This window comes from Paralichthys olivaceus, chromosome 7 (genome assembly GCF_024713975.1).
Source record: "Paralichthys olivaceus isolate ysfri-2021 chromosome 7, ASM2471397v2, whole genome shotgun sequence".
Lineage (NCBI taxonomy): Eukaryota > Metazoa > Chordata > Actinopteri > Pleuronectiformes > Paralichthyidae > Paralichthys > Paralichthys olivaceus.
The window spans coordinates 3,796,045-3,814,970 of NC_091099.1; the positions used below are offsets into that span (position 1 = coordinate 3,796,045).

The 18,926-nt window shown below is 42.1% G+C and overlaps 1 protein-coding gene across 2 annotated transcripts; it reads right to left on the reverse strand.

Annotated features, from left to right (window-relative positions):
- Nucleotides 1–3,503: 3,503 nt before the first annotated feature.
- On the reverse strand, nucleotides 3,504–17,996 carry n4bp1 (nedd4 binding protein 1). 2 transcript variants are annotated; one of them, XM_069528374.1, is made up of 12 exons: nucleotides 17,444–17,996; nucleotides 14,582–14,809; nucleotides 14,133–14,306; nucleotides 13,561–14,051; nucleotides 12,456–12,816; nucleotides 11,738–12,079; nucleotides 11,302–11,537; nucleotides 7,791–7,921; nucleotides 7,535–7,631; nucleotides 6,955–7,062; nucleotides 6,226–6,327; nucleotides 3,504–6,124 (listed from the first exon to the last, which is right to left on the reverse strand). In XM_069528374.1, exons 1-12 carry the CDS (start codon nucleotides 17,768–17,770, stop codon nucleotides 5,740–5,742), a joined length of 2,982 nt encoding a protein of 993 aa, XP_069384475.1. In that variant the 5' UTR covers nucleotides 17,771–17,996; the 3' UTR covers nucleotides 3,504–5,739. The 2 variants fall into 2 exon arrangements, with proteins under 2 accessions (XP_069384475.1, XP_069384474.1); XM_069528373.1 differs by having other exon boundaries at nucleotides 3,504–6,127.
- Nucleotides 17,997–18,926: the final 930 nt, after the last annotated feature.

Genomic DNA, 18,926 nt, shown 5'->3' on the forward strand with positions numbered 1-18,926 from the left:
CGAGGGTGAAGCTCAGAGGACGTCACACCTTGTAGTCTGGAGAGCGTTAAGCCCTCTGAGGCAAAGTGTGATTTGTGAAAATGGTCTTGTAAAGATTTAACTTGATGAATCGCTGCTGGTGTGATTTCATTCTATTGTTTTTGTAAGTGCAATACATCTTTTGCAGTAAGTTGGATGGTCAAAGGGTTTGACGGGAAAAGTTCATCATTTCACAAACGTACTGTTATTTGCTTTTGCTCTGTGATACGCTCCTACGTCAGTACAGTAAATACAAGTTTCCGCCAGCAGCCAGTACTCTGCCCAAAATCTAGATAGAGCTGGAAACAGTTCTGTCCAAAGGTGATTAAAGTGATGCCAATTAACATGTTGCAGGGAACAGTTCCCAAAATGTCCTGCTATTACTTTCAGTATTTACATTTTTTTTTTATTGAGGCTGTTCTAACTATAGAATGTGCTGAAGTCTAAAATGTGACACAGCCTGACTTCTGCTGTGACACATTCCTAATGTGACTTTAAACTACAAAGTGCCACATTGCATAACGTCACGTTCTGCATTTCCTCTCACTCGCTCCTATAAATGACGTTACGGTGCAGTAATGTAAGTGACGTGGTCGGGCTGGGTTCAGAGGTCACGGCACAGCTGCAGCACACACAGCGCCGTCCACTGCATGTCTTCATAACCATAACTACAGGGTTGTGCATGACACACTCAGGGCCGCGCAGCAACGAGGAAGGCAAGTAAGGACAGAGGCTGACTCAGGAAAACTTGGGAACAGTGGCACAGATAGGAGTTTAGATTTGAGTCACCTCATTAGGAGCAGAAAAAACCACAACTCAGAAAACCAGGGTTTCCTTTACTTTTTTCACCTCAGGAGACACAGTAGGTGGCTCCATCAAATCCTGCGCCCACTTAGACATTTTCAGATTGTTCATAGAATCTAGAGAATAAAAAGTTAATTAAGAACCCAGCAAATGAAACAGGTTAATTTTTTAACTTATAAAAATACGTTTATTATATATAAAACATGTGCTTATTTACGGAAAACTCCTCCACCGATTTGACTGAAACTTGGTTGAAGGGTGTGGTATAATAAAGAATCCAGTAAATTCTGGAGTGGATTCAATTAAGGGGGCACACTCGTTTTTCAACATGTCTGTGAATTCCTCAAGAAATAACACAAAGCCCTCGATGATTAATGGGACAGATTCTGTGTGTGTGTGTTTAATTTGGTGCAGGTTGCTCAAGTTTAAAGAGACTGTGGTAAAAAAAACAAAAAAAACACTTGTTTTTAAGAGTGTAGTGTCGTCTCAGTGTCAAACGCTAAAAAATTCACTTGGAGACAAAAATATTTGGTTTCTCAACATTTTGGGTCAGAACCTCGAGCGCGGCTGCCAAAGTGTTTGTGCACTAACCGTACGCTTTGCATGCAGAGGACTCTTATTGCAACAGAAGTTGTGCCGATCTGTTCCAAATTAGACGAGCTGGCCTGTGGGGAATTCTCCTGCAGCTATTTTCTTTGGCTACGAGCAGGAACTGCACATGATTCCCATGAGCACTTTCCTCTGCAGTCGAGGAATAATATGTGGACGCACACATTGTCAGCGAAGTTAAAGCACTTTGCCTGTAACACAAGCCACATGCATTTGCATAATGAGAGCCAGGTTGCAAGAGGCTAATGCAGCGATGTACCTGATGTGTGTTAGTGCCTGTGTCTCTGGGGTCTGAGGCCTCACTGGGAAACAATAACCACAAAAATGTAATAAAAGAAGAGAATGATAATATGGATGAAACTCAAACAAACAGGAGCAAAACTTACTTCCAGCCAAACTCAGCAGTTTGCCTTTCGGTTCCCATTTTATTGATTTCCTCCCTGGACTTTTATACAATAGATTATTTTAATGACAATCATTTACGTGATACTTTGTGTGCGTGTTCATTAAACAACCACACATGTCCAACACCACGAACCTTTGCATGAAGTCAAAGCAAGGTGTGCTCCTTATGTAACCTCGTGTGTGTGTATGTGTGTGATCCCCTGCACCCATGGGACCTCCCTCTTAAAATCCATCCTCCATCTCCAGTGTCAAGAAGAACAATATCCAGTTTCATTCACTGGCTAGACTCATTCTGTCAGAATCTGTCCAGTCTGCACGGACACAACCTTTAACCCTGAGGTGACAGGTCACAGGTTTATTTGACAAACTGTATATTGTTTAATTGTTGTCGACAGAATTATTACAACTTTAATTTGTTCAAGAATCAGTACCAGTAAACTACATAAACTAATTATTATTGATTATAATTAAACTCAGGAATGAAAATCAAATCAAACTAACTTTTTTAAAACATTTAAAGCAAATGAGTTCTTTTTCTTGGATATTATGTATAAATATTTTATTTTTTTTCTCTTTTTCTTTTCTAATTATTCTCGTTTGTTTTTTCCTTTTTGTGCATATATATGTATGTATAGTACATATATACGTTTAGGATGTGTTTGTGAACAAGTGTCAAGTATGTGTATGTCTGTATATACATATATATATATTTATGTATATTATGTTCTTCCATGTGTAACATTATGGTAAAAAATAATAATGAAAAAAATAAATAAATAAGGGGGGGGGAAGAGGAATGCCGAACGGTCAAAGGCCCGTCACACCAAACAGATATTTTCAGATTTTCTATCAATTCTCCAAACTGAAAAAAAGGTCAAAGTGAATCCGAGCTGAACGGGTGAAACAAACTTTACAGTAAAGTCAATCAATCAATCACAGAAAAGGAAAACCATGAAGAAGTCATGAAGGAAACTATTTTTAATGTTCTCTGGTTGAGTTCATGTAAATATAAATGTTCTACTCAGTCAGCGAGGCCTCCAACCTGAACCACCACGTGGGTCATGTGGGCAGAACTGACGGCAGGTGTAGCAGACCTTCGTTGTCATGGTTACAAGAATATGAGCCACAGGAATGTGTCGGCGACACGTGTACTGGACCTGAATCGTCATGGAAACAATAATAAATAGGAAATAAAATGATAGATATGTGATTAAGTTTATACTGTTATGACATAGGTAGCAATAAAAAAAATAAAAAAATAAAAAAATGATGTAACAACAGTTTGTTCAATGAATCAAACAAACATATTCCTCCACTGGCCAAAGCTTGTGTGCACTGACCTCTAGTGAATAACTAGCAGAAGTGAAAATGTGCAGAGTCAGAGGAAGGGTGGGACGTCTCAATCAGTTGCATCCTTGTTTCTACAAAGTTTGATAAATAGTGTTATAATAATAATAATAATGTAATAAAAACTCAGAATAAAGTTAATCACATGAAAATACTTGTAATAGATATAAATGTGGGTTTCTAGAAGTAAAAAAACAGAAGTGGAGACGCGTCGTTGTCCATGACTGGTAACCTCCTGAAGCTAAACTAGCTAACTAGCTAACCAGCTAAGTTAACTGGCTGATTCACAATAAAAAGCAAATAAGGACGATTCCCCAAAATGTTTTTGAAGTGTTCGTTTTAATACTTTATACAAAATTTTTGGCCATCACAGTAACGTTGCCCCACAAAAACTGATTAAAAAAAAAAAAACAAGTGAAAGTGACCGAACAGGAGGATAAACAGTAAACACTGTCCAACCATGCAAACATGAGTTAATGGGAACTGCTGCGTTTGATTGAGTTTTGTTTTCCACATACATAAAACTATATGTGCACTGTAGCCAAAAAATGCTTGTATTTACAACAACAACAAAAAAAAAAGGAAATGAATATTCACCTAAGAAATATAATAATAAAGTCCTTCAGTAATCCTCACAACAACAAAGCAAGTATGAACAGAACTGTTTGACACCTTGTGAAGATTTTTGTGCAGATTCTTTTCTTACAAGGAGATGAAGTGTTTGTATTGTACAAAACTCAGATGCACATTAAATATGCAAGCTGCAGCCCCACGTTCTCTGGGTGTATGAGGGTAGAAAAACACTACAAGCTTTCTGAAGATTCCTCAATGGCACAGTGTTAAACTCACTACATTGTTATTTACCTTTCAGTGGTTTTAATTCAGCTATTAACAATAATTACAAATGCAGTTAAAGTAATTTTTTGGGTGAGGGTATTTAAAAAAAAGGGGCCATTTCATTCAATCAACAAAAAGATTAAATCCAAACTCCTGTAGTGTTTGTTTCCATCCGAGGTCAGATGCACACGTTTTCAAAGACCGATAACTCGGGAAGTTTCTCGGAACAGAACGCTGATGAGGAACTAGTAACTGCCTCCACCTGAAAACACAGTTTGATGGTGACTCAAACCTGAACAACTCATTCTGTAATTGAACTTGAACTCAAATTCTTGTTGAAGCGATGTTCAGAAACAGTTTGTCTGAGCAGCAACGGCCGGTTCAGCGTCTGAATTCGGTTTTTTAACGTCTCTCGTGAGGGAGAACATGAGCTCAGGGCCTTTCCTCATATTGATGATCCTCAAATTCCCGAACATTCCTTTTAAATATTAATATTATTTCTCTAAATGACACGTTTGTGGCCGAAAAGGTGTCACTCATCAGCGAGGGAAGAATTTAAAAAGCAAAATCCTCACTGAGAAGAAGAAATGGTCTTTTATAAAAGTGAGGAAGTGTCAGTTATCTTTACTCTGACTGTGGGGGGAGGAGTTAATTAAAGCTTCATGTAGATTGAGCCGGGTCAGAAAATACAGGAAACATTCGGAGGGCGTAGAGATGGGCAGTGCTGCAATGCTTTTAATAAACGAGACAACCTCAGTCTGGATATTTACAATAAGTGAACTATTTCTGAAATAATAATAATAATAATTATCTATATAAAAAAATACAGGTTGCTGTTACTACCCATCTATACAGCCTCAAAATAATGGCCCATAAAAGTCTAAGTGCGTTTCTTTAATAAGATTATATGTTATTACTCTGCTTTTTGAATCAAAGTTGCTTCTGGCATTCCTGTCCAATAATCACACTAATAATTATTTGAAGGTGAAGCCAATGATGTCATCATCCCCACATCTCTGACGAAGGATACCACAGCCGTCCTCAATAAACGGAACCAGTAAATGCGTCGTCAAGGAGATTAAGTGCGGTAAGTTTAAACATTTCCTTTAGTGGATGTTGAACCCCTGAACTTCTGACACGGTGAGTTAACTCACGTGAAGTTCAGTACCCTGCTGCTGCCCGACAGTGTGCGGAAGCCGTGTGTTGAAAACATGCAAAAACCTGCCAGTGTCGAAAGTCTGATGGTTTAATACGGTTTTGGAGAAAGAAGCTGAGAGCTGCGGCCGCTGTCCCACGAGACCAGGTCTCCACCTTTGGTCCAAACGTTTCCTCCCGGTGTTAGTCCCACGTTCATGGAACCTCTGGACTCTTGTTGAGGGACCTTTAGATTTATTACAATTGGAAAAATGTGGAGTTTGCTGCTTGACAAATATGGTGATTAAACACTTTTGATTCTGTAGAGGCCAGTGTTGTTCTTGTTGATCGACTGGAAAGCAAAAGAGGAGGAAGAGCAAAAGAGGAAAACATCCCAAAAAATAGTCTTTGCCGGTAGCAGCTAGTTTGATGATCAGTCTTAATGTTAAATTATAATAACAAAAACAACTGTGAATGTCCTCCAGGCTGGAAGAGATGGCAAAATAAATTATATTTAGGCTGACACGTACATATGTCCTTGCGAGTGAGTGTTTGCGTTGTGTGTGATCCTCACTGCAGAGTCATTTATCCCAGCAGCAGCCCGGACAGGGCGTTCAGGTCTCTCATGTACGGGTTGTCGCTGAGGATGCGGTCGATCCGCTGCTTCTGGTCGGGGAAGATGTCGTACAGCTTCCTCTTCAGCTCCGATGTCTCCCCCGGCGATCGCTGTGGCGGAGGCGAGGGCGACGGGGAGGGTGAGCGGCGTGGTGGGTGCCATTCAGGGGGACCAGAGTGGGGCCAGTGCGCTGTGGGGTGGGGCATCAGGGAGGGAGGAGGCCTGGGCGTGGAGGCGGGGGTTCGAGGAGCGGAGTGCAGGGCCTGGACGTAAACAGGCTGCTGCTGCTGCTGCTGCTGCTGGCAGGTCGGCCGCAAGTCTGGGGGTCTCTGAGGGGGCGGGGTGACTGCAGCTCTTCTGAGAGGAAGACAGCAGAAAATGATGAGTTACAACATTTAGAAACCACGATACTGAGACTTCAACGTGTGTACGGTCTGAACTCTAGACTCACACACCTGTTCTCTTTTCGCATGAAGACGTCCAGGTGAGGTCCGTTTTTACCCAGAGGGTCGTCAGGGATCATGAAGTGGTCCTCCACAAAAGTAAACTGAAGCAACCTGTCAATTAGAATTAACAGAAATTTAAACTTCATTATTTGCTCTCACGGTTTTATAGTGATTGTCAATCTTTTTTGACCAAACCCAACATTTCGGTGTTTTACAGAACTGCTGGTTTTAACAGCTACAGTTTAGTTTTGCTGAAACACATCCATCCTCACGTCCGTGAGCTAAGAGAGAGAACGACCAATAGAGGGCGACACAGTCTCACAGAAAACTCATCAAGTCTCTGTCGTCATTCGGCCTCTGGGGCCGTGCTCTGTATGATTTCCTTTAAACCAAGAAAACTTTACATGACAGAAAAAATCTAAACTTAATTGATTTATTATTGATTCAGACGATGATGTTGTCATTTCATGAGCCCAATTATATCATATGAATATTCTAAAAGGATAAACCTGTGAGTTGAATTGTCAGAGCAATAATTTATTTACTTGTACTTTTTAAAATTTTGTTTCTACTCCCTCTTTTGTAAAATTACAATTCTAAAATGTTCTGCCCCATTTTTATCCAACAGGATCTTCAGATTGCTAATCTCAGTCTCTGTGGACTTCCCAGTATCATGTTGTGTTATGGGCTGTGTAAGTGAATGACTAATTGAGCTGTGTAAACGTAACATGCCGTCACCTCTCTTGAATAATTCTCCGCCACGTGTCCGAGGTGTTGACAAAGTCCCTCAGGTTGTCGTTGGTAACAATGATCCCATCTGTTTTTTCTGCCAGGTGGAGCAGGAACCTGACAGAGAGAGAGAGTTAGAGTGTGAGTGTGTGTGTGTGTGTGCATTGGATAATCTGGATTTTCCCTCAGTTGAAAGTCCGCAGATGTGAATCCACCAATTCACAGCTAGCGCCCTGTGTGCTGAGTCAGGATGAGTTTCAGGTAGTTCACACAAAAGGTCCTAAAATAGGACTCACAGAGCTGCTGACCTTTTAAATCTACATAGAATGTTCTTATTCATGTCTTCGTGTTAACACAGTGTGGCAACATCCACACTAATACGTTTTCATTTTAAAACGGTATTTCAAAAATATAAAAAACAAACAAACAAACAAACCATTTCCTAAATTTATCTGAGCAGTTTGTTTATTTCAGTTTAACTGTATAGTAAAGTATTGATTTGCTATCGTGTTTACTCTGAAGCACTGCGGAAGTGCGTTTTGAAAAGTGCCGTATAAATAAAGTTTCTTCTAAGACTGTGGGTGTGTACCTGTCATCGTGAGAGGAAATCCTCTGACCACAGACCTCTCTGGACGGAGTGAAGGAGAGCAGCCTCAGGTCTTCCAGCTGGTTTAGAAAATGTTGCTCTGTAATAACGTGACAACAGTTAAATCAGTATAACACCAGACTGACACACACACACACAATTAGCTGTGTTTGGATGCTGCATGCTCGAAGAGCGTTACTTCAGTTGAGCACATGGACAAACACTTTGCTCAGACACCTGCAGCTCACTGTTGTTGTACCTGTTGTGAATCTGTCTCTCTTCTGACGCCACTGGGGGACAAATACTGTGATCTCTCTGTGGCCCCGCTTCCAAAATGTCTCCACTGCCAGAGCGATGCCTCGACAGGAGAAGAACCGATGAAGGCCGTGCCTGGAGAAGAGGAGCGACACAGTGAGACGAGGATTAGAAGAACAGGTAGACAAAAATGTAAAATATTCCTGACAGCAGTAGAGTGTGCAGATTTAAGTTAAGGTACAAGTGGGTTTGTAAGAATGATCAGTATCAATCAATCAACATTTCATATCTTCTGCCTCATCTACTGCTTGTGACACTTGACTTCATTAATGTCAACGTTAATCAAGCAAAACACATCATCACTGGCTTTGAATCCGCCATCAACCACCAATTCCCAGGCTCCATATGATTTGAATTAGCTGCAGTTTATGAAAGCTAAACTGCTCGATAAGGGACTGAAAAGATTTAGACTTGATCATTTCGGTTGATTTGATACTGGATTTGGATTTTCCCTCGGCAACTCAACCACCAACAGATGTAGTATTGCACAAGAGCGTACTGCATGCAACACGTTGCACAGTGTGACTGTTGGCAGAACAAAGTGTACTATACATACCACAAACTTTCACTCTCCCACTGTGGGATTTTTTTTGAGCATGATGCATTCATTTCACACTCTATACTGTGGCACTTAAATAAAATGGCAGAGGGTCAGTATTTATGCTGAATTAAAACCTCTGGGTATTATGGGATGAGCAAAAGCAAAAAAAAAAAACACATTTAAGGTGAAAAATAAAGCTCTGAAATCATAATAATGCAGCCAAGTCTACTTAAGACAATGAGCAGGACAGCACCTAACGTCAAACAGACTTTCAGTGGTCTCCATGGCAACAGTAGCCCTGTTAGTCTAGTAGTACTCACAACAAACAGACACACACACACGGCGACGCCTGACCCACATTGTTGAATATGACGTGAACAGCGTGTACGTGCACGTCAGACGGCTGCAATACAACAGCACGGTAGCTACAGCAGACAACCACAAAAACAGCAAAATACAGGGTGAGAAACTCCCAGAGATCGCTCCGGCATCACCGAGCAGGAAGCTGACGAGCCGCAGAGCCACAACACAACCTACTCTTCGAATAAAGATTATTTTTATCGGTGCATTCGAAGGCCTCGTGTGCATTTGTTTAATTCATCTGTGCCACATTAATAAGCCTGGAAACCTGCAGATGATCATCAGCACTTGACATTTTTATAATTGTTGAAGCATTCAAGTTGCACAGCTGTCATCACTTCCTGTTTTCTTCATTAGAGTTTCACATTAGAGCTTCTTCTTTGTTTGATTTTTAATAAAAAAAATATAATCCAGAGAAAAACGCGTAAATGAATGAAGCTCATGTTAACTCTTCATTCCTCTTCCTCGTCATGTGAATTTTTGTCAGTTACTTCTGCACTGGTAACTTCCCTTTTTAGATTATCCTGTTCAGTAATCTGGCCTCACATGAGCTGCGGTAAAGCACAGAGCGGCCACAAAAAAAAAGTATTCACTCGAATGTATAAAAAAAACATGAAAGCATTATTGATCTAATTCATCCACATCAAACTCTGACATTATAAAAGGCCACAGTTTATCTCGTACAATCAGGAGAGAACAAGAGGAGGATTGTGGAGGTCACTGGAAATTTTCTGATGCTGATGAGGTCTGACCTGAATTCAGCATTTGATGGTGTGATAGACTGAAAAAATGGACGACATGACAGTTCCCATAGAGTGAAGCCAAAAACTTTTGATTGCCTCCTGGTGGGTGGCAAATCCTAAACCCTCCGTCCTCCATGTTAGTGGATGGGACAGGAGCCAAGTACACATGTTTTTCTCAAAGATGGTTTCTGTCGTAATAGAAGTCTTTGGTACTGACTCACTGCGGAAAACTACAAACGCCATCCCAGTACGTGTGCAGTGCAAACAACTAATAACAAACTTCTGTGACATGACGTCAATATCACAGAAACAAAATTTCAAGGTGGAAAGGTCACACGTCAAGAACATGCCACACAGACCCCCCCCACACACACACGACAGAGTGAGAAATGTTTTGACAGTGGGTCAGAGCTGCCATGAAAACTCAGGGGAAGTTCCACCAACTGAAAGAGAAAGGGATGAAGGACACCAGTCGGAAAAGATTATGCAACCAGTAACAACACCATGGAAACCTGGACGCAACCTTACGCTGCAGAGCTCAACAGAGCAACTGTACATGTCCGAACAACCTCCGTCAAGATCAGGATCAAGATCATATCCTGATCCTCAAACCTGCACTGAGAACATCATTAAAACTAGAGTGAGGCTCACACCTCCACCGAGGTCCAACGGTCCTCTTATGAAAGCACATTTAAATTCACTTGATCCAGATTTTTTATTTGGATCTGCAGCAAATGGCAAGATGTTAATTACGTAGTACGGTCTAGACCTTCTGGAGAAACCCAACAGTTCCCACAACCAAGCAAACATATGGGCTACAGTGGAAAGACAAAAAAACTCCCTTTCAACAGGGAGAAACCTCCAGTATGTAAGCAGCCATCTACCTCAACTGGGTGTGGTGAGAAAAATGTGGAAGGGAGAAGAGGTGGGTGTTAAATATCAGTCACCTAAACATGCCTGATTTTTTTCTGCAAGATCCATGAATGATTCTCTGAGAAATCAAGGAGAATGTCCCAACTTGCAAAATTCAAGAAACTTTGTTTTAACCCCTGATCTGGATCAGGACCAGATATTAAAGGGTGAATCCTGACCTGTATCACATCCTTTGACCAAGTTCGGTGGAAATGCGTCTGGGAGATTTTGTGTAATCTTGCTTAAAAAAACAAAACAACCAACAAACAAACAAAGTGGAGAAAACACAACCTCCTTGGCAGATGTAATAAACAATAACACAACTAAATGGGGTATAAATATTTGTTCTTACTCTTACATGGCAGACGCTGCCGTTTTAACACACTAACAGACTCATAATTGCGTGTCTAACTTTGTATTTCCAACTAAATGTGATACCGACGGAAGCTTTTCTACTTCAGTGTATTTCTGGTAAAGAACGGGCGAGGGAGAGAGGAAGAGAAGGGGGACAGGACATGAAAGGAAGTGGTTGTAAAAGTGAGAGGTTGAGGTAAGGTCATCTGGAATGAAAACTGTGATGACACATCAGCAGAAAGTGACGAAAAAATTCAAGAACAGCAGAGCTGAGCAAGAGTCAGGGCGATGTGCTACGATTCTGACTGACATGCTCTGCCTTTACCTGGTATTTTCTTTTTCGAAACGTTCAGAGGAAATTATGGGTGATTACTGGAGAGGAACTTATAGGTTAACATGTTCCAGTAAACCAAAGGGTTTGTGGGTTGTGTGTGTGTGTGTGTGGTGTGTGTGTGTGTGGTGTGTGTGTGTGTGTGTGTGTGTGTGTGTGTGTGTGTGTGTGTGTGTGTGTGTGTGTGTGTGTGTGTGTGTGTGTGTAGACTCACGCCATAGCCACATTGCTGCCATCAATGATAATGTGTCTGAGCTCTGGACGCCCCGGCTCATTCGGCAGCTTCAGAGTGTAGGGCGTCCTCAGCGACTGATGGAAACGACCCAGACCGGTCACTGGAGGCGCAGGGGGGTCGTTTGCAGGAGGGCTCTTGGCTACGCCCCCGTGAAAGCCCACGTGGCCGATGGTCTGATAGGGAAAGGCCGAGGGCCGGTTGATGGACTGAGCCGACTGAGAAAGACGAGAGGGAAAGAGTTGTTACTAACAAATTTAACCAAAAAAAAAACTTGTACAAAAAGGTTAAAGGAGAAACCTCAGCATACAGCTTTCGTTCCACTGTGCATCATTCAGGATAGGAATGTTTAAAAGTCCAAGTAACGCTACACAAAACACTGTTTTAAGTGGAGGGGGGACTTTAGGTTAATACCTACACTGGGAGTCGACACCAGGGAGGAGGTGGTGGCCGTCAGCCACTGAGGCGTGCTGCGCAGTGCCGTCACACTCTCAACTTTCACAGATCCTCCTAAAGTCTGAGTCCCGCCCCTGGACAGGTAGTCCCTCTGAGAGACGCCACTCCCGCTGCCCACTCCCCGAGCCAGATAGTCTGTTCTGGATCCCGAGTGGGTGTCGAGGTGTGCCGCGAACATACGGGGCACACTGCTGTCTGCTGTTTTGGTTTCCGTGAGGATGTCATCATCGTCATCGACAATGGTGATCACCTCATAGTTTCCTGCTCCGCCTTGAGCACTGGAGCTCCTCTTGATTGTGATTGCCTGAAATCGGATTTTAATTAATGACCCACAACACCATTTGAAACTTTCTGAAATAAATCAACCATGTCATTTTTTCAGGCTTTACAATACCTTATTGTTTCATGTGATGAACCAATTAGAGGAGTAATAAGATATGAAGCAGTTTATTGGAAATCATGCGAAGTGAAGAGACAAGAAGGATTTAAAAGTGTCATGGGAGCTAAATTATGACAGATGTTGAGGTTACAAATGAAACAACGTTCAACGGTGATATGAAACAAGTCATCTTAAATGGATGATTTCAGTCTGAGTGGTTTGATTCAGTTTTGTTCTCCTATCAAAGGAGAGAAAGAAGAAATGAACTAAAAAAGGGTTCTTGCTGTAAGAAGTGAAATACCTGCTGAGTGCTCGTCTCGCTGCCGCTGCACTGCCTCCGATGCCCCAGCCCATTGCTACTGCTCCCGTGCTGGTTGGGCTTAATGTTCTCTTTAGACCTGCCAGGGTCGACCAGTGCTCTGCTAAACTCACGCTCCTTCTCTCTGAGACGAGAGACCGTAGGGGCCGAGGACGACGATGAGGAGGACGCCGTGTCTGAGGAGCGTACGGAGGTCGGCCGTCTCTCTTTGTCTCCTCCTTTCGAGCCCTCTTCACACCGCTTGGTTTCCTCCACGATCTTCTCCAGGACGAGGAAGGTATCCTCAGTCTGTCCTGTCTCCTTGACAACACGCTCCACCACTTCCTGCTGGTAACCCATGGTTCTGGAGACATTTAGTTTTACATGTTTTATTGTGCAGCATGACGTGTGTTTAGTCTTTAAACGATACACACATGCTTGTTGCCATTTTGCCCGTGAGAAAAAACATTTTGTATATATATGTGGTACGAGGATGAACAACCATTGAAAAGCTTGTTTGTTACAATGCCACCGCTGCTGCTCGGTCTGGAAACACGACACGGTGAAACAGCGTTGGGAAATGTTCTTGTTTTGACTAATCCAGTCTGAAGCCTCATATTAGCTTCAGCTGAACTTTAGAATCTATTTTTACACAGAATGAGCGGAGTTGATTCTGACCGTTGCACTGAACTGAGAGTAAAAATCATTTTCCGTAGCAAACCGTCTGCTGATAATTCAAACAATTATTTAGTTATTAAAAAAACAGAAAACAGTGAAACATGCTCATCTCATTTCTCTAAAAGCGGTCTTTAACAAATGACTTCATCAAAAGTCTTGACCAAGAACACAAATTCATATAATATTACATTTATTGTGATGAAAGATGAAAAAAAAAAAAATTAATTGTCATATTTGAGAAGCTAGAACTCCAACATTTATCATTTCTGTTGGAGCAGAGACTTCACAGTTGCTGTGTAATTTGCTGTTGATTGAATTATTCATTAATCATTGAGGCTCCAGACCACATATTGAACTCATGAATAACAGACCTGACATAATAATAATAATAACAGAACCATCAACAAGGACTTGAAGCTCTGACTCTTACCTGAAGAAATTGACCAGGCAGCGGAGGTTGGTTTCTGGACTGACTGCCTCCCCCTCATCTGAGATCCCTTCACTGGAGTCCAGCATGATCGGCCCGACTGTGTTTGCTTTAGCACAGGAGGAGAGGGACGATGAGGCAGAGGGCGTTTTGGATCTACAGCTGCTACCAGAGCCCCGGCCCTCTCTGTCCCTCTGCCGCTCTCTCGCTCTCTCTGGCGACTCGTCTCTCCGCTCCAGAGAGTATTGTCTCTTTGTGTCCCGAGTCTCGCTCTCAGACGAGCGCCGCTTGTGTGAGGGCCGAGTGCCGTTGAGCAGAACGGCTTCGGCACCTAATCCTATCCCTCCTCCCGCTTTCCCGGCTCCTCCGGCAGATCCCACCGTGGCCCCTCTCTCTTCAAAGCTAGTGTCCAAGATGCGGTTGGAGAGCTCCGTCACTGGCGTGCTGCTCTGCGAGCGGTCCTGGTCAACCTCTGCCGTGCTGGGCTGCAGAGTCTGTTTGAGGAAAGAAAGTTGCTCTTGAATAACAACCTTTAAGTGTGAGTAAGTTGACTTTTGCACTTATATTGAACTAACCAGGGAGGATGTGTTTGTGCTGGTGGGGCTGTGAGCCAGTCCCAGTAACTCTTCCTTCAGGGCACTGGGCAGCAGAAGAAGCTCCATCGTGTATTTATCATCCCGTTCCTCAACAAAGGATTTGAACGCTCGTTTCACCGCTGGCTCTCTGTCGCCCGGTAGACTTCGCTTCTCCTGGACAACACAGACACAGAGAAAGGGATTCCACGTGATGGCACACAGTGCTGAAGGTTTTCATTATCAATCAGTCTTCTTTATTTTGTATCAGTTGATAATATAATGGTTTATGAAATGTAAATTTAAAGTGAAAATGCCCATTGCAATTTCCTACAGGTGATGTTTTCTATTTAACTATTTTTTGACAGTTCTGCCATTTAAGCTCTCAGGTCCAGAAATTAAACAGCTGGATAACAAAACTGTGTGAGGGGACTGATCATTAAGACTCGTACCTGGAATAGTGCTACAAACTGCTGAACTCTGCTCTGCGCCATCACAACAGGCTCGGCCTGGCCCAAGAGCCGCAGGCGACCCGGCTCCGGCACCTGAACCTCTGCACTTGTGTCCCGTATGAGCCTGTCCAGGAAGAGGCCGCGGGCACCAGCAAAGATACAGTGCATGTCAACTGGGTAACGCTCTTCTTTGTGCAGTTCTGGGTCACAAAGTCCTCGCACATATTCCTGCACAATGAGGAGAAGAAGCTAGAATTAATTTACATCACCTGACTAAGCGGTGAAGGGGGATGTGTTTAAAAAGCAAAACAACAGTGAACAATATGTTATAAGTATAAACTCATTCAGTCGACTTCAATACTTCAAGACACGTTGACAGCCGACACGTGCTGAAACTGAACACTCATCGTTGATTCAGGGAATGTCCTCACTGTGACACAGTTTGAATGAATCAGATCCAGGGAGGTGCGGTTACTGTGTCACATATTTTTAGAGTTAATGTGTAGAAAAGATAAGACAAAAAAAGACTGTAAAATGACTCAGCAGTGACTCATTGGGAGTGAAAAAAGAAAGAACTGATATCAGAACTGAAAGAGAATCAGATGATAAATATTTGGGTGCGGCTTTTTAAAACAAAACAAATGAAATGGACTTCCCAGTACGTCTGAACCTGCAATTATCAAATTCTTCTTGTACTTTAGATACAGGTTTTTAATGACTAGAGGTAAAAATAGAAATGTGGCATTCAGTAAGTATAAATAAGTACAGTATGATTATGTCTGGCGTGGTTCATGAGATTAAATGTTCTCAGAAAGCACTTGCACAGTGTCAATCATTTGTAAAAAGCTTTCACAAAGAGAAGAGTTTATATGAGGTTACAGATTGAAGCTGCCAGACATTTTCCGGCAATTTTCCAAACGGGATGTAAGTGACAGCGAAAATGTCCAGAGTCAGTTGGGGACCGGCAGCAAAGGTTCCAGAAAATGTCCGGAGATAATGACTCGGACATTTACGTTCTTGCAAAAAGTCTCTTCGGAAAACTTGCGGAAATTGTCTAGAGTTCAGTGCACGTCTGAAAGCTCTGTTTAGTCAAAGCCTCAAAACACTACAAAGCAGAAGAAAGCTTTTAACGACCAAAACGTCAGCCAATAAAACTAACAAACTGCTTTACATCATCAACATGTCGACGCTGTGAGAAGTAACAGCAATAACAAGAGTATTTTCAGTCATGTGCAGCACTTCAGTCACAGCTACTTAACCATAAGAAACTACATTACTGGAAAATCATTCATGGGGATAACGACAGTGATTTCCCAAGCTTGAGGAAGAACCCATAAAACTTGCTATGGTTACGCAGAAAGTCAAGTTTGACTCGTGCGGAATCATCATGAGTCGCACAGGCTGACAGTGAAATGACCTTCTCAGCATCACATTCTCGGTTGACTGGCAGAGCCTGGAACAGCTGGTTACAGAGAGAGTGACTTGAACACCAGAGTGAGACTCATGACACGAGATACAGAAGTGTGACCAGTTCTCTTGTGCGGGAAATTACAGTGAATTAAAATCGACAATTATAGACGGCTACTTTGCATGGGTAAGCAAAATGTATGATTTCTAAATACATCTCGGAATCTGATGACTGCAACTGACGGCTGTTTCAAATCATCTTCAGTCTCAGACTAGAATGACACTCAGCGGAGCACAAACCGTTCTCCTGAAGTATTCCCATGAAACCTTATGGAAGGAGGCCGTGTGAGTCAGGGATACAATTCTTTTTTGCTGATTGTTTCTTTAATATCGCACGATGGGTGTTTCATTTTATTTTCATCAGTCTTCTTGGAAATCGTTGAATCATGAATATTTAGGGAACTGATAGATGAGTGTGGGCCTGGTGGGACCTGACGGAAGAATACACTCCCCCGAGTGTCATTCTAGTATTGTCTAGGCATGACGCAACACCACAGACCTGCCTGTTATGGGAAAATGAAAGTTAGTGAAGCAAACTGAGCTGAGTCTGACCTAAATCAACAATTAAAATCAGTAGCAAGACATCAAGTGACTTCATCTAAATGTTCAGCAGACAGACAAATGAAACCAAACATCATTTTGAAACTAAGGTGAAGGAGGTGAGACCTTCACACCCGTCGCACAACATGTCGATCAGACAAACCACGTCACTGTCGTCTTTTAACACGATAGCTTGTAACGAGATGTTTGATTATTTTACTACTTTATCGATTAATTTTATCTATTGTCTTTCGCTTTCATCTTGTAATTGCACATCATTTTCTGTTTTTAGTTCCTTGAATCACCTGGTAAACCAGTGAAATGTGCAAAAAAAAAATAAAGTTTCTTCTTTTTATAATTATCATTATATTCATTATTGTTATTAAATCAACTGTCTAATAAAGTCTGATGAAGTCCATCTACGATTCAATCAAAAAATGTGTGTAAATAGTTTGGGAACGTAACTTCTACTGTTGCTTTGATTAAATATCTTTATCTAAACTTGGTGATGAGAAGACGTGGTCGTGCTGCAGATGTTGTGACATGAACCACATGAATGTTTGTGTCTCCGAGCTACAGAAACTTCAACAAAGTTACTCCTTGTGTGTTCCAGACTTTACAGACAACTTCTAAATATATGAACCACATATTCAAACTTGTATGTGAGCTCAGGGTGTCTCAGATGTTTTTAAAGCGCCGAGATGAACCAGAGGAGCCTGGAGCCAATCACAGGACCCTGGTACACCTGTTCACCAGACACCAGGCAACATGGAGACGTGACATGAAGCCACCACAGGTGAATCTTCGGGTTGGGGTAAGAACATGGGAGCGAGGCAGCTTTGACGGAAACTTCACCTTTGCCTTGGACGCGTCGTCTCTGTTCCCCCGGAGCTGCAGCCATATCTGCCGGGAGGTCTTGCTGCCGTGCGGCTGTCCCGTGTGGTCCAGCAGCCCGATGATGGTGAACGTCACTTTGAAAACCTGCTCCACTCGAGGCTTGGCGCACTTCAGCTCCTCTTCCTTCTCCTCCGGGACCGTGAACTCGTCCACGGTGGGACCGTCCTGCTGCTGCGGCTGCTGCTGCTGCTGCCTCCCCGCCGCGGGGAGCCTGCCGCCCGGCTGCTCCGCGCACGCCAGCTCGGTGACTCGTCGCATTCCGAGGAGGGGCCGCGTTGTTGACATTCCGCCTCTCGGTCGGACCGTCGCTCCGGACCGCGACGACTCAAAACTCGGCCCCGCCGGCGACGGTGGGAGCCACCGGCGTTTTCATGGTGTGTTTAACGTGAACTGCGGAGCGACGCGGCGACGTTTTAACGGCGTCTACCGACATGAGCGCGGATGTAGCGCTAGCTTGGTAACGCGGAAGCCCCGAGTGACGTATCCGGAAAGTCCCCGCGATAACGTCATCAAAGCACGACGAGAGTCCACAGATGTTTATCTGCGTCTTTTTTTTTTTTTTTTTCAGATCAGGTTTCCTGTTCGGCCTGATTATTATTATTATTGTTATTATTATGGTTAATATCATTATTTTTATTGTTAATATTATTATTATTGTTGTTATTATTATTATTGTTATTATTATGGTTAATATCATTATTATTATTAGTGTTATTATTATTGTTAATATCGTTATTGTTATTATTATTAGTGTTATTATTATTGTTAATATCATTATTGTTATTATTATTATAAAAGAGGAACAGAACAAGACACAGGTAAACATTGGATTGTGTAGAATATCAAATAGGAACATACAAACAAACAAGCCAGGGGTGTTTCACAATATACATATAAATCATATATAATGAAACAGCCCTTTTGTTGATACATCTACTTTTTAGGAGTTTTAACGAAACCAAATACCACATTTCCCCCCAAATAATGGAAATTCTCTAAAAATATGATCAGTGATAAAGTTACAGAGGTCCTTCCAGAATGTCTTGGTTGTGAGAGCAAAGTCCACAAAAAAGGGTAATTAATGGATCATCTTGAAGGACATTTTCTTTACCTTATTAACGACCAAATATTTGTAAGGAAGCATTCAAACTTTCTTCCAATTAATGTCATTGACAAACTGATTCCAATCGGCTATCAGCGAAGGTGTCGTGAAAACACGTTTGACAAACAGAGACCCGGACTTACAGATGTTCTTATGACATCAAACCGTAGATTGAGATTTAATACAATGACATTTATTTGTATTATTTCTTTATGGGCGTATTATTTGTTCTATTATATTCTAGTACTATACTGTGTATTCTAGTACTTTATTTACTCTTTACTTTATTTACTCTTTACTTTATTTACTCATTTACTCAGGGAGTATGTAAAGTTTTTA